This window comes from Mus pahari, chromosome 9 (genome assembly GCF_900095145.1).
Source record: "Mus pahari chromosome 9, PAHARI_EIJ_v1.1, whole genome shotgun sequence".
Lineage (NCBI taxonomy): Eukaryota > Metazoa > Chordata > Mammalia > Rodentia > Muridae > Mus > Mus pahari.
Window position 1 is genome coordinate 54,687,747 of NC_034598.1, and position 14,600 is coordinate 54,702,346.

General features: G+C 41.1%; 1 protein-coding gene across 1 annotated transcript in view; it reads left to right on the forward strand.

Moving 5' to 3' along the window:
• Nucleotides 1-2,163: 2,163 nt before the first annotated feature.
• The window catches only part of Rxylt1 (ribitol xylosyltransferase 1), a 15,770-nt gene continuing 3,333 nt past the window's right edge, over nt 2,164-14,600 (forward strand). The window contains exons 1-5 of the mRNA XM_021205139.1: nt 2,164-2,434; nt 3,227-3,382; nt 4,492-4,594; nt 8,724-9,038; nt 10,447-10,617. Of these exons, the coding sequence (XP_021060798.1) occupies nt 2,263-2,434; nt 3,227-3,382; nt 4,492-4,594; nt 8,724-9,038; nt 10,447-10,617 (917 nt within the window). The 5' untranslated portion in view covers nt 2,164-2,262. The remainder of the gene's footprint in view (nt 2,435-3,226; nt 3,383-4,491; nt 4,595-8,723; nt 9,039-10,446; nt 10,618-14,600) is intronic.

Genomic DNA, 14,600 nt, shown 5'->3' on the forward strand with positions numbered 1-14,600 from the left:
GTTTTCAGGACAAGTGTATTTACTAGCTGAGCCATCTCTCAGGCCTGTGAATAGGCAATATTGACCAGAAGTTTTGTCTCATTTGGTTAAGAAAAGCAATACATTCTGGTCACTGCCTTCCAAAACCAATAAGTTTCTATAGAGTCTTTGCTTACGTTTATCAGCATTATACAGAGATAACTACCCCTTACTGGGTATGTATCTTAGGAACTTAACATATAAACATATACAACCTAATGATTATATAAAGGGAAACAGCTCAAATATCCCAGCTCAAATTTCCCAGACTGATTTCATGATAGCAGAAGGTATGGGGTTTGTCCCCACCATCAAGCAAGTGATTTTGCAGTGCACACAAGCCAGGTGTCCTTTAAGTTCTGACATGTTCTGTGTTTCACAAATTGAAGGTTCAATCCCCAAGACAGCCTCCATCCACATCTGGACACAAGTCCGGGCCTTGAGAGTCTGATAAACCTAGTTACAAAGCTGTTTCCATGAGTCCCTTCTACGAAGCCAATTAATTTGCTAGAGTGTCTCACAGAACTTGGGGTAACTCAAAACCTTTACTGGTGTGTTGTTAAGGGAATGCAAGAGAGAGACATCCAGTTGAAGACATAGGTCGGGTGAGGACTTGCAGAAAGCTGAGCATAAGACCCTTGGTCCCCAGGGAGGAAAGACACACTGGGATCACTGTTTATGTGCCTGGAAGCCCCCCTCAAACAGTGCAGAATCCTGTCCTTTGGAGAATTTTTAAATGCCCATTCATTGACAAGGTATGAGCGAAGGATGGACAATCACATTCAAAAATGATTGGACAGAGGGTGTGATCTAACGCTAATGGACTGAGTTGGGAGCCTAGCAAGGACTGTCTAGACTTTCCCCCCAGTCTCCCGACTGCACTCTAGGTCCCTGGGCATGGGGCTGAGGTCTCCTGCTGAGATGGACCTACTGAGCCACAAGTCAGGTCAGAGACTTTCTTACTGGCCAGGTCGTCCACGTGGGGGAAGATCAGCATTCCTATGGTCTGCCTGGAAGAAGAGAAATCCTACTTTCTATGGTGTCCCTTAAAGGAAATAACAGAGTTGATGTATAGAGAAAGATATACATACAGCTATGTGTGGATGTATCCTAATTTCACGGCTACAGTTAGTGACGTAGGTTCTTACAGGGCCCAGGAAAGGTTTACCAAAGAGTTGGAAACAAAGGCTGGCCGAGCTGTGAAGAAAATCTCAGTTTTGTTAATTACTGAGAATTACTAGCACAGAGATAAACTGAAGGGAACATTTTCAGCCAGTACAACAGTGTGGACTTTTGGATTTTTACGAATAGGCGTATAATTTACAGTCAGCCAGCAGCAGGAAAGGATGACATTCCAGGATAAGATGTCCTGTTTTGGGGAGAGGCTGCCCTGGGGGATCTGAGCAAAGCTGAGCTAGAGGGGAATGGCTCCTGTCAAGGGAGAATGCTGGAGACTGACCTTGACCGGGCTGTGCAAGGAAATGAGGCTGAACAGAACTGATCCTGCGTTCCTCGCGGGGATGGAGGAAGAGGAGGCGTGGTCTGAGAGAACTGAAGAGTAAAGGGCAGTGTGTGAGGCTCTGAATGTGGAGGTGGGAGGGTCTCTGTGAGAGAAGGGGCGGGCTCTGAGTGAGGCTTTGCGGTGAGGAGGCGGGGTCTGAGAAAGGCTGGCAGCGAGGAGGCGGGGCCTAAGTGTGACTGAGGGTGAGGAGGCGGAGCCCGAGTACAGCTGAGGGTGAGGAAGCGGAGTCTGAGTGAAGCTGTGGGAGAGGAGGCGGGATCTGAGAGAGGCTATGATGAGAAGGCGGAGTCTGAGGGAAGCTGCCTGTAAGGAGGCGGAGCCTGAGTGCGGCTGAGAGTAAAGGGGCGGAGCCTGAGTATGACTAAGAGTGAGAAGGTGGAGCTGAGAGAGGCTGGTTGTAAGGAGGCGGGGCCTGAGGGACTCTGGTTGTGAGGAGGCGGAGCCTGAGTGTGGTTGAGAGTGAGGAGGCGGAGTCTGAGGGAGGCTGGCTGTAAGGAGGCGGGGTCTGAGGTCGGCCGCCGGGGGATGAAGCCTGAGTTTCCGGAGCTGTCGGGTGGGCGGGCTGTTTTAAGGACAGGCGGGGCTGAAGGAGCGGAGGGCGGGGACAGAACGCTGAGGACCCTGTCTGGGCTTAGCCCGCCGGGAGGGCGGCAACCTGGGCCTGAGTTTTATCTCACGCTGAGGGCGGGGACACGGACGCCGGGCCGGGAAGCCGCGGTGGGATGCGGCTGACGCGGACGCGGCTGTGCTCGCTCCTCGTCGCCCTGTACTGCCTCTTCTCCATCTACGCCGCCTACCACGTCTTCTTCGGGCGCCGCCGCCGGCCGCCGGGCGCGACCTCTCGGAACTCCAGGAAGGCGGCGGCGGCGCAGGCGAAGGAGAGGCGCGGCCGAGGTAGGACGCGGGCGACACGGGCCAGGGGCCTGGCGGCACTGCCGTGTGCGTGGACGCGGGGCGGCAGGCGCCGCGCAGACGAAGCCGCGCGGGCCTCGGGTCTCTCGGGGTCCTCAGCCTCGGCTCGGAGGCTCTGCTCGCCCTGGCCGAGCTTCTTGCCACAGTGGCCCCCGGGGCTGGCGGCGTGCACGCAGGCCTTTAAAACGTGGAGTCGACCTTCCGTGTGCCTCAGAGGCCAGAGATCTGCAGAAATGCTGCGGGCTGAGTTTAAAGCGTCCACTCCCACATTCCTATATCCACTGGCCTTCCTAACCACGTGACTTCGGAAGGCCCCCGGTTTATAGTTACAACCACGAGCCCCGTCTGGTATTTGTGACTTGTTTTGGAATTGCAGTCTTTTTCTATTCCCCAGCACAGATTTTTTATTTTTTGCACAGTTGTATATGAAATTGGTGGAGACAGTGTGATAAAGATTTACCTAATAGGTCACTAATATAAAACCAGGAAACAAGAACTAAAGCGTGTGACTTGATATAGGTTCTGCAGGTATTTCTAAAGGTTTATGGAGGAGGACCTATTTCTCTTATCTAGTGTTAATTTTTTAAAAATCTTTAACAGAAATGGTTCAATAAAAAAAAATGTTGGCTCATTTTCTTTTTTTCAGTCGTATGCTTCAAATTCGATTGTTTGTCTCTGAAATCTGAAGATGAAACTAGCATCTCATTCAAATGACTTGACTTTATATCTGCAGTTAGTCCTCACTGGTAAACGCAGTCACTCTCTTTAAAACAGAGCAGTCCGTTTTGGAGAGTGAAGAATGGAATCCTTGGGAAGGAGATGAAAAAAATGAGCAGCGACTCAGAGTTAAGACTAACCTGCAAATCTTAAACAAAGCCACGAAAGAAAAAATAGAGCATAGGGTGCAAATCTGGGGCAAAGCTGCCATTGGTAAGTTCCTGTAAAGAGGAAAAGCATGCAGAGTGAAATGTGTACTGTACTGGTTTTGAACTTACTAGTGGGTATTTCACTGTTTAATGAAGTCAGTTTTTTGACAGTCTGTACATCCTTAAGATAATGTAGGTTTTCTCTACTGTGTTCCTCTTTCCTGAGTCTTCCTCACTAAACAGACTGAGTATTTCTTCTGCAGCGGGCTTAAGGCAATCCAATGTAGACTTTGTTTAAAAACCATACTCTTAAGAAGGTCCATTGCCCAATTTCAAAGCTACCTCCTCATTTTTAGTTATTTGCTACAGTAGCACCTTACTTCCAGGTACCAGTTCTGTTCTCACTGCTCACAGGGTCTAGAGATTAAAATTTTAACATGTAGGAAGGGGGAGGGAGCCTGACACATTTGGAGCTTTATCTGATTGCTTGGTTTGTTAGGGTTACTTTGGTAACATGGCATAATGGAAGTGGAACAAAATGTATCTTTCACTATAACTAACACAAGGTTCTCAAAGGTTTTTATATGGCTCCATGTTAATATTACCTTGTGGGTACTGCTGATCTTGTCCACTCTTAAAACTTTCATTCAAATGAAACCAAAACAAAGCATCATGGGTGTCCTAAGGAGATAGTATGAGGTAATTATGCATTCAAGGATGTCTGATCAAATGGGGAGGTAATGGCCCCTTGACACACTGAATGTTTGGGTATACTGGTGAGCTCCTTTGGCTTCAGAACAAAATGTTTACTCCCTCCAGTTATATTAAATTAATTCTAATAAAGATGATATTTTATTTTATACTACACATTTTACTTCCAAATATGATGAGTAGTAAGAGTTAAGTAACGTTAGTGATTCCTCAGTGTAAATAAAATATTCTGTTGTCTTCACAGTTCATTTCAATACATACAATCACTGAAGTCTGACCCTTATACAGTTAACTGCCATATTGAGGACGTAGGTTTGTCTTGGTAGCACTGCCTACAAGCAGACCATGGCAGGAAACTTCTAGGCTCATAGTCAAAATGGAAAAAAACAAACCATACATATTTTTGACATACTAAAGTGGAAAAAACAGCAGATGTTTCTATTTTTGTTCTATGATTGCCAGGTCTGTATCTCTGGGAACATATTTTTGAAGGCACTCTTGATCCTGCTGATGTGACTGCTCAGTGGAGGGAAGGACAGTCAGTTGTAGGAAGAACGCATTACAGGTACTCATTGGATAACATTAATCTTGCATTGCTATGTGATGGTCTATGTAACTACGAGAGGGAAATATACTTTTACAAGTCATTTCCCCTTCAGTTTGGGAAAAATACAGAAATAAATTCTGGAAATATGTTTTCATAGCTCAAGCTGCATCGAACATTCTTAATAAATTGGACATTACAGAATAATTTTGGAGGGAGAGCTAGCAACAGACCTCCGTGGTGGAATACTTGCCTGGCATGTGCAAGGTCCTCGAGTCAGCCCCCAATACTAAAAAGAATTAAAAGTCTATAAAGTAAAGATTGGAGTCTTATCTCTGTTTTGATTTTAGCTGATAATAGGGAAATTTTCATGTTCCATATCCTATACACTTGACTGTAAATGGATGTACAATGTTCTGTGCCTTGGAGGAGTAACATGTGAATAAACATTACTTTTATGGTTTTTTTTTCATTAATAGTTATGTGAACCTGGAAGTATTCGGGTGGAATTCAACTTTTTATTACAACATTTTATGTCCTATCTACTGTGATTTATTTAATAGTAGAGTTTTTCCATTATTTGTGTTTGCAGAATTCAGAACTGTTTCTGTTTTGATTTTTAGAGTCCGTAAAAGCCATGGGTTGTCAGGGCTTTTGGGGATTTTACTTTCATTTAACTTACCTATCACTGTATGATTTCTTACATTTTAAATAGAATTAAGATGATTTAAATTAGAAGAACCATAGCTTTGTCATGAAGGTACTGTTTGCATTTGACTTTTTACTGAGATAAACAATTGTTTTTATGTTTATTTCTTGTTACAATGGTGTCGTTGTGGGGTGGGCTATCGGCCAGAGATTCTGGATTTTAGAATGAATCCATTTCTTCTCCACAGAAACCAAGAGAGGAAAAGCTGTATTTAATCTCAGTTTCATTTGACTTTTCACTGCAGTGGTGGTTACTTACATTATAAATGCTTTGTAGTTTTACTGACTTACCTTTGTTTCCATACCCATGTCCCTGGGGAGGAGGGTGTGCTTCTGAGAGGAAAACAGGTCAGCATTCTTCATTAGGAGCTGTAAACCCTGTTTGTTTTCAAGTCAGTATTTTATTTAATGTTAGTAGATGAGTAGAGTGTGTTTGGATGCAAACCAACCCTGATTCCCTACTCATTCCTTCTCTATACAATTCTACCACTTCTCCCTTGGTCTTCATGTTCACATACGTGCACATGCACACTCTCACAGTCTCTGTCTTTCTGTGTCTGTGTGTGTCTCTCTCTCCCCCCATTCCTCCTCTCTAAAAAGCCACCAGCTACCAATTGTTTTGGGGGGAGGAAAAAAAAAGGTCTCGTATAGAAGTTTAATGATTAGGCTAGGCTGGCTGAACAGTGAGCACCAGGGATCTGTCTGTTCCTAACACAGTGTCCACCTTTTTATATTAGTTCAAAATTGAACTTAGGTCTTTATGCTTGTAAGCAAGCACTTTACCAAATAAACTGCCTCCCTAACCCCTGATTGCATAAATCTCTCGAAGGAGTCATACTTGAAAGGTATAAATACCTGTTTAGGTATTTATATTCATTGCTGTAATCTTACTGTAGGTCATATGTATACTCCCAAACTTTGCAGTACTTAGCTTTCACTATTTGAAAGGAAATGTGTGGCTGGACATGGACCTTTGTGATAGGAAGGCTGTCCTAGAATATGTAGCACTTTGGATTCAATTGCTAGTTAGAAACACAGAGAGAGAGACAATATGTCTATTATGTGCATAAATTGCTATCTGTATTTATATTTGAATAGCAAACATGTCAGTAGATTTAAGCTAATAGTTATACTATATTACATAGAAGTTTCCAAAAGATTCCTACAAAGTCATAAGTAGTATCCTTAAGCTTACAATAACTTGGTGTTACCACAGTAATAGAAAGGGGATTAAAGCAAACCCTGTTAACTCATACCAAGAGAGGCTAAGCCCCGGTTTACCTTTCTGAAATTTCTAAGCAAGATTTTCTGTCATCATCACAAACAGTGCTATTTCCTCCTAGAGAACTTTGTATTTCAGCTCTGTAATAGATTCCTAAAATACCTTATTAAGCAATGAACAGTAGTATATAATGGATCCAAAAGTAACAAACTCATGGAATTATAAGTTGTTAGCTCAGTCAAATTACATAGGTACTAACTTAATCCCAAAACTACATTGTTTGCACAGTCATTCAAGACTTAAATGACTTCTCTGGGGTCTCTATATTACTCTGAAAACATTTTTCAATTGAGACAAGAAATGTGTAAGTTCTAATGCTTAGACATATGAAAAGTAACATACAAGAACAAATTACCTTTTAGAATTCTGCACATGAGCTCTCAGTAAATGGATTTTCAAAGATAACCTTAGTTAACTAAATCATAGCATTCATTCTGTATATTATACTAAGTCATACATAAGCTTTATTTTACAATGTTTATGTATAGTAGGAAAATTGAACAATTTTCATAACTAAATGGTTTGTTGGGTTTTTTTTGGGGGGGGGTTCGATTTTTCGAGACAGGGTTTCTCTGTGTAGCCCTGGCTGTCCTGGAACTCACTCTGTAGACCAGGCTGGCCTCGAACTCAGAAATTCACCTGCCTCTGCCTCCCGAGTGCTGGGATTAAAGGCATGCGCCACCACGCCCGGCATAACTTCATGTTTTAATTGGCGTAGCAAGGGGCTATAGAAATACAGCCCAGTTAGTAGAAGGCCTCCCTAACATGCACAGACTCAGGGCTTGGTTCCCAACACCACATAGACAGGTAGTGGTAGCATATGTCTTTATTCCCACCACTCTGAAGGAGAATCAGCAGTTCAAGGGAAAGTGAGGACATTCATAATCATCTCCCCTGACTAAATGCTCAGGCATTCATACCCATTCTCTGTCACAGCCTTCACTCATCCTGAGCTCCCTATGAGGTGCTCTTCCCTAGTCTAACACATCCATTCCTACATCTGTGCATCCCGTCTTTATCACTGTTCTATCAGGCACTGCCTCTCTTTGCTTTATTCTCCACCTGCTCTCATTCTCGCCTTATGCACATCAATCCTTTCAAAGCACTTGTCCACACTCACTGTCTTCATTCCCAGCTTCCCATTCCCTCTTCAATCCTTTCAAAGCAGCTGTCCACACTCACTGTCTTCATTCCCAGTTTCCCATTCCCTCATCAGTCCTTTCAAAGCAGCTGTCCACACTCACTGTCTTCATTCCCAGCCTCCTATTCCCTTGTATTTTGATTAACAGAGTTCAGAATACTTCGATTGTGGTGATTGGGACAGCATATGACAATGTTACTTCTAAAATATGTCTATTCCTTTTATGAAAATTGTAAAAAAATATATTTCAAACACAGAAATTCTACATCCTCCCATTTCCTAACTATTCATACTTAACATATTTTAGCTGCCATGAATTCTTTATATTTAACTTTCCTCTTAAAAGAATGGCTTCCAATAAATGAAGGCCTTTCTTTGTTTCCTAGACCTTTGGTTCTTCATTCCTCAAAAAGAATTGCTTTTATGAATTCGGTGTATATTCTTGCTCAAATTTTTTTTATTTCTACTGATAGAATGTATATAAGTATTTTTCAGTATGTACTTTCATATTTATATAAAATCATATTTTAAGAACTGTCAAGATGAATTAAAAGTTATTGCCTCCAAGTCAGACAACCTGAATTCAACCCCAAGACCTTCATGTTGGAAGGAGAGAACCAATCCCTGCACAGTGTCCTCTGGCTTCCACACACACACTTGGTATGCATACATGCATGCACGCATGGGCACGCAAACATGCATACAAATCCTTTTAAGTATATGTTAAGAATCTTCTGAAGCTTGATGCTTTTGTTTACATTATTTTTGATGCCTTGCCTTCAGTGAGGAAATGAGAGTCTCACATATTCCTTTCTCATATGCTAGTTGAATTTCTATACCCAAAGCTTTCTATTAGTCTATAGGCCTGTTCCAATCTTACTCAGAAGAACTTACATTATACAAATTGTATTTCTAAAGAAAACATTAAATTAAATCTTATTCTGGATTTTATATAAAGTTACCGAAATTTTCCCTTGTTCAGTTTTGTTTCTCTCTTTGTGGTGTGTTGTTTTCTACAGCTTCATCACAGGCCCAGCTGTAGTTCCTGGGTACTTCTCCATAGATGTGGACAATGTGGTTCTTGTTTTAAATGGAAGAGAAAAAGCAAAGATCTTTCATGCCACCCAGTGGTTAATTTATGCACAGAATTTAATGCAAACCCAAAAACTGCAGCATGTGGCTGTTGTCTTGCTTGGAAATGAGCACTGTGAAAATGATTGGATAATGCAGTTCCTCAAAAGAAATGGAGGCTTTGTGGACCTGCTTTTCATCACATATGACAGCCCCTGGATTAATGGTGCAGACATTCTCCAGTGGCCTTTAGGTGTAGCAACGTAAGTACAAGATAAGATTATGCATCCATAAACTCTTACAATCTAATGTTCTGAACCAGGAAGATGGTGTTTTAAATGGTGATAGGCTCACAAATGATGAGGCCAGGGGCAATCTTTCCTACAGTCAAAAAGAGTGTGATCTCATGCCTCAGTGGCAGTAGTGACAGGTTTGTTGTTGCTGCTGTTATTGCTGCTGCTGCTGTTGGATTTTACCCTCTTCTGAGAACTGATGAGCACTATTTTGTTGTTTTTGTTTTAAAATGAATATAGGATAAAATTTTAAGCTTATTAGTGTCCTAAAGAGGTATTTAACAAAGAATGAACAAGTGCCATAATTTCTAGTGAAAACAAATACTGCTGTGGCAATATGTTTATGTAAAGTATATACTTCCCCTTAGGTTTATGATGGGCTGATTGATGTAAATCCTAACTGTTGTAAAGGTTAATTAAATGATAGTTTAGGGTCCTCAATATATAATCATCCTCCAGCTTTAAGAAATGGTAAACATGTTTTTAAGCTTTCTATGGATAGATTTTTAAACTAACAGATACGCTCTCACTAGTATGTAAGCTTTCTAAGGGCAGGAATTCTCTTCTCTGCTTTGAAATAGTTCATGAAGGGCTATAGAGATGCCTTTTTCTATTTAGGTGCACAGATGTCACTAGAGAAATGACACATTCCCACACCTACATGTACAACATTCCAGCTGAGTAAGTTTGGGCTAGGACCGGTCTTAAATTTTCAAGTACTTTTTAACTACATTCACCCTTAATAGCCTTCAGAAACATCTATTCCTTGAGAAGAGCCTATATTAGTATAAATACTTAGACTTTTTCCAAACTATATGATACAACTATTCATATAATAGAAGGTAGAAATATAGTGATTCTGGTATTGCCAAATTCGTCCTGTTCCTAATGAGGAGACATTCAGTAACATCTCAAAACTTTTTGATTGTCTCAGCTAAAGAGAGGAAACTGTAGCAAGTGTCATCAAATGAGTAGAGCCCAGAGATCTTGTTAAACATAGCACAAACTGTTCCAACAAGAAGTTATTTGATGCAAAATACCTTAATCTCATATAGAGCGTAGATTTCAGGCACACATTTTTATTCAAATCATTGCCTGGTGCCCATCGAATAGGACACTTGTAGTCAATCCTTTGTAGATTAATACAGGTTTTATTTGTTATTTTTCTTAACATATTTGAAATTTTCTTGGAATTTATTTTTCAGAGCTCATGACGATAACAGTACATTTTCTTTTTAATGGACAAATATGATTATATATGTCTGTGTTGTACAGTGTGTTTGGAAACCATAGTTTAAATCTCCTTGATATATATAACCTAACAAGCCAAGCTGTAGGTCAGTCGTACCATGTACTTATTTATTACTTATTTTTATAGATATAGGCAGTTTCCTGTGGTTGAAGCCAGCTGGTCAATGCTGCATGATGAGAGGCCCTACATATGTAATTTCTTAGGAACTGTCTATGAAAATTCATCAAGACAAGCACTAATGAACATTTTGAAACAAGATGGAAATGATAAACTTTGTTGGGTTTCTGCAAGAGAACAGTAAGTTCTGTGTTTATGTGTCCCCCAATCTTGAGTGTTACATTGTATACAAAAAGGTTTCCAAATAATCCCTGCTCTTTTTTTAAATAATAATTTAAGCTTCTAGATCTAGAAATTTATGTTTTTAATTGTAACAGAAATTGCCATCTAGATGGGATGTCACTGCTATTAATGTAATTATATTAAATTCATTTACTCAACTTACCCAACAACTATCATATGCCAGAAACCATTTCACTCATGATAATGACAGCAGTTGGGGGGAGGGGGCTGTAGGACAGAGGATGTGCTCTCATAGACTTAAGTGTCTGTTGCAGAAGGAGACAAGTAAAACATAGTGTGTGCCAGATGATAATACCATGCAAGAAAAGGATTAAACAGGAGAAGGCCATTCAGACTCTGGGTAGACAGGCTTGAAGAGGGCACAGGAGTCAGCAGTGTCCAAAGTCAAGGTCATAAGGCAGGAGGGAATGGTGTGAGTGAATGGATGAGGGTGGCGTAGAAGAGGAAAGCCTTACTGGAGGAATAGTAGGTTCTTAATGCAACTTCTAGAATTGCAGAATCATGTACCCAGTTTTATGGATAGATGATGATCAATACTAGATCTTAGTGCTACCGCCTAGACTATATCCACATCCTAAAATCTTAAAACATTTTAAGAAATGTATTTGGACCCTTCCGGTCGGCGCCAGCTCCAGGTCACCTTGGGCACAAACTCAGTGGACAGTCCTGCAGTCCCCAGAGGACTCTCCACGAGATCTTAGGATCACTGGTGAGTAGAATACAACATCGGTTCCAATCCAATTGCACTGGACTTGAGCCAGCAGCAGGGAAGCAGAAAACCTGCCTGACCAGGGGCACAAGTCCCTTCTGGTCAGTGCCAGCTCCAGGTCACCTTGGGCGTGAACTAGGCAGATGGTCCAGCAGTCCCCAGAGGACTCTCCACACGATCTTAGGATCACTGGTGACTGGAACACAACATCTGTTCCAAACCAATTGGGACGGGACTGTGACAGCAGGAACAAGGACACGGGAGCCCTGCCTGACCAGAGGCTCGGGATCCTTCTGATCGGTACTGGTATATCTTGGTTTCGAAAACACCAGACAGCCCCATAGTCCTCAGAGGACACATCACTTCCAAGCGCTGTAATATGCCCAGGATCTTGGGATTCCAGGATCTCAGGGTCTCAGGAAGCTTGACTGCCAAGAACTCTGACACACCCAGAATCTCAGGTTCACAGGAGTCCGGAATCACAGGATCACAGAAAAAGCGAGACTCTAAGGAGTCCTGAATCATCTGGGATTATGAGAAAGACAGGCTTCAATCAGATATATTGAGAGAAGCAAGCACTTGAGATAATCAGATGGCAGGAGGCAAGCATAAGAACAGAAGCAACAGAAATCAAGGTTACTTGGCATCATCAGAACCAAACTCTCCCACCATAGAAAATCCTGGATACACCATCACACCANAAAAGCAAGACATGGATCTAAAATCACTTCTCATGATGGTGATAGAGGACTTTAAGAAGGAAATACAGGAAAACACAAGTAAACAGCTAGAAGCCCTTAAAGAGGAAACACAAATATCCCTTAAAGAGTTACAGGAAAACACTACCAAACAGGTGAAATAATTGAACAAAACCATCCAGGATCTAAAAATGGAAGTAGAAACAATAAAGAAATCACAAAGGGAGACAACTCTGCAGATAAAAATCCTAGGAAAGAAATCAGGAACCATAGATTCAAGCATCAGCAACAGAATACAAGAGATGGAAGAGAGACTCTCAGGTGGAGATTCCATAGAAAACATGGACACAACAATCAAAGAAAATGCAACATGCAAAAAGATTCTAACTCAAAACATCCAGGAAATCCAGGACACAATGAAAAGACCAAACCTAAGGATAATAGGTATAGATGAAAATGAAGATTTTCAACTTTAAGGGCCAGTAAATGTCTTCAAAAAAATTATAGAAGAAAACTTCCCTAACCTAAAGAAAGATACCCATGAACATACAAGAAGCCTACAGAACTCCAAACAGACTGGACCAGAAAATAAATTCCTCCCAACACATAATAATCAGAACAACAAATGCACTAAATAAAGAAAGAATATTAAAAGCAGTAAGGAAAAAAGGTCAAGTAATATATAAAGGCAGGCCTATTAGAATTACACCAGACTTCTCACCAGAGACTATGAAAGCCAGAAGATCCTGAACAAATGTTAATACAGACCCTAAGAGAACACAAATGCCAGCCCAGGATACTATATCCAGCAAAACTCTTAATTACCATAGATGGAGAAACCAAAGTATTCCATGACAAAACCAAATTCACACAATATCTTTACACGAATCTAGCCCTTCAAAGGATAATAAAGGGAAAACTCCAACACAAGGAGGGAAATGATGCCCTAGAAAAAAGCAAGAAAGTAATCCACCAACAAACCTAAAAGAAGATAGCAAGAACAGAATCCCAACTCTAACAAGAAAAACAACAGGAAGTAACAATTACTTTTCCTTAATATCTCTTAACATCAATGGACTCAATTCCCCAATAAAAAGACATTAAAAAAACAGACTGGCTACATAAACAGGACCCAACATTTTGCTGCATACAGGAAACCCACCTCAGGGACAAAGACAGACACTACCTCAGAGTAAAAGGCTGGAAAACAATGTTCCAAGCAAATGGTCCAAAGAAACAAGCTGGAGTAGCCATTCTAATATCAAATAAAATCGACTTCAAACCCAAAGTTATCAAAAAAAAAAAAAAGACAAGGAGGGGCACTTCATACTCATCAAAGGTAAAATCTTCCAAGATGAACTCCCAAATCTGCATATCTATGCTCCAAATGCAAGGGCATCCACATTCATTAAAGAAACTTTAGTAAAGCTCAAAGCACGCATTGTACCTCACACAGTAATAGTGGGAGACTTTAACACCCCATTCTCTTCAATGGCCAGATCCTAGAAACAGAAACTAAACAAAGACACAGTGAAACTAACAGAGGTTATGAAACAATGGATTTAGGAAATATCTATAGAACATTTTACCCCTACCTTCTTCTCAGCACCTCATGGTACCTTCTCTAAAATTGAACATATAATCGGTCACAAAACAGGCCTCAACAGATAAAAAATATTGAAATTATCCCATGCATCCTATCAGATCACCACAGACTAAGGCTGATCTTTAATAACAACATAAGTAATAGAAAGCCAACATTGATATGGAAGCTGAAAACACTCTATTCAATGATAACTTGATCAAGGAAGAAATAAAGAAATTAAAGTCGTTTTAGAGTTTAATGAAAGTGTAGCCACAACATACCCAAACTTATGGGACACAATGAAAGTAGTCCTAAGTGGAAAACTCATACCTCTGAGTGCCGTGAAAAAGAAACTAGAGAGAGCACACACTTAGCAGCTTGACAGCATAACAAAAATCTAGAACAAAAGAAAGCAAATTCACCCAAGAGGAGTAGACAGCAAAAAATGCTCAAACTCAGGGCTGAAATCAACCAAGTAGAAACAAAAATAACTATACAAAGAATCAACCAAGGCAGGAGCTGTTTTATTTTTTTATTTTTTATTTTTTTGAGAAAATCAACAAGAGAGATAAACCCTTAGCCAGACTAACTAGAGGGCACAGAGAGAGTATCCTAATTAACAAAATCAGAAATGAAAAGGGAGACGCCAATGGAGGAGCTAGAGAAATTACCCAAGGAACTGAAGGGGTCTGAAACCCTATAGGTGGAACAACAATATGAACTAATCAGTACCCCAGAGCTCGTGTCTCTATCTGCATATGTAACAGAAGNTGGCCTAGTCAGTCATCGTTGGGAAGAGAGGCCCCTTGGTCTTGCAAACTATATGCCCCATACAGGGTACACCAGGGCCAAGAAGTGGGAGTGAGTGAGCAGGGGAGCAGGGAGGGGGGTAGTGTATATGGGTCATTCGGGATAGCATTTGAAATGT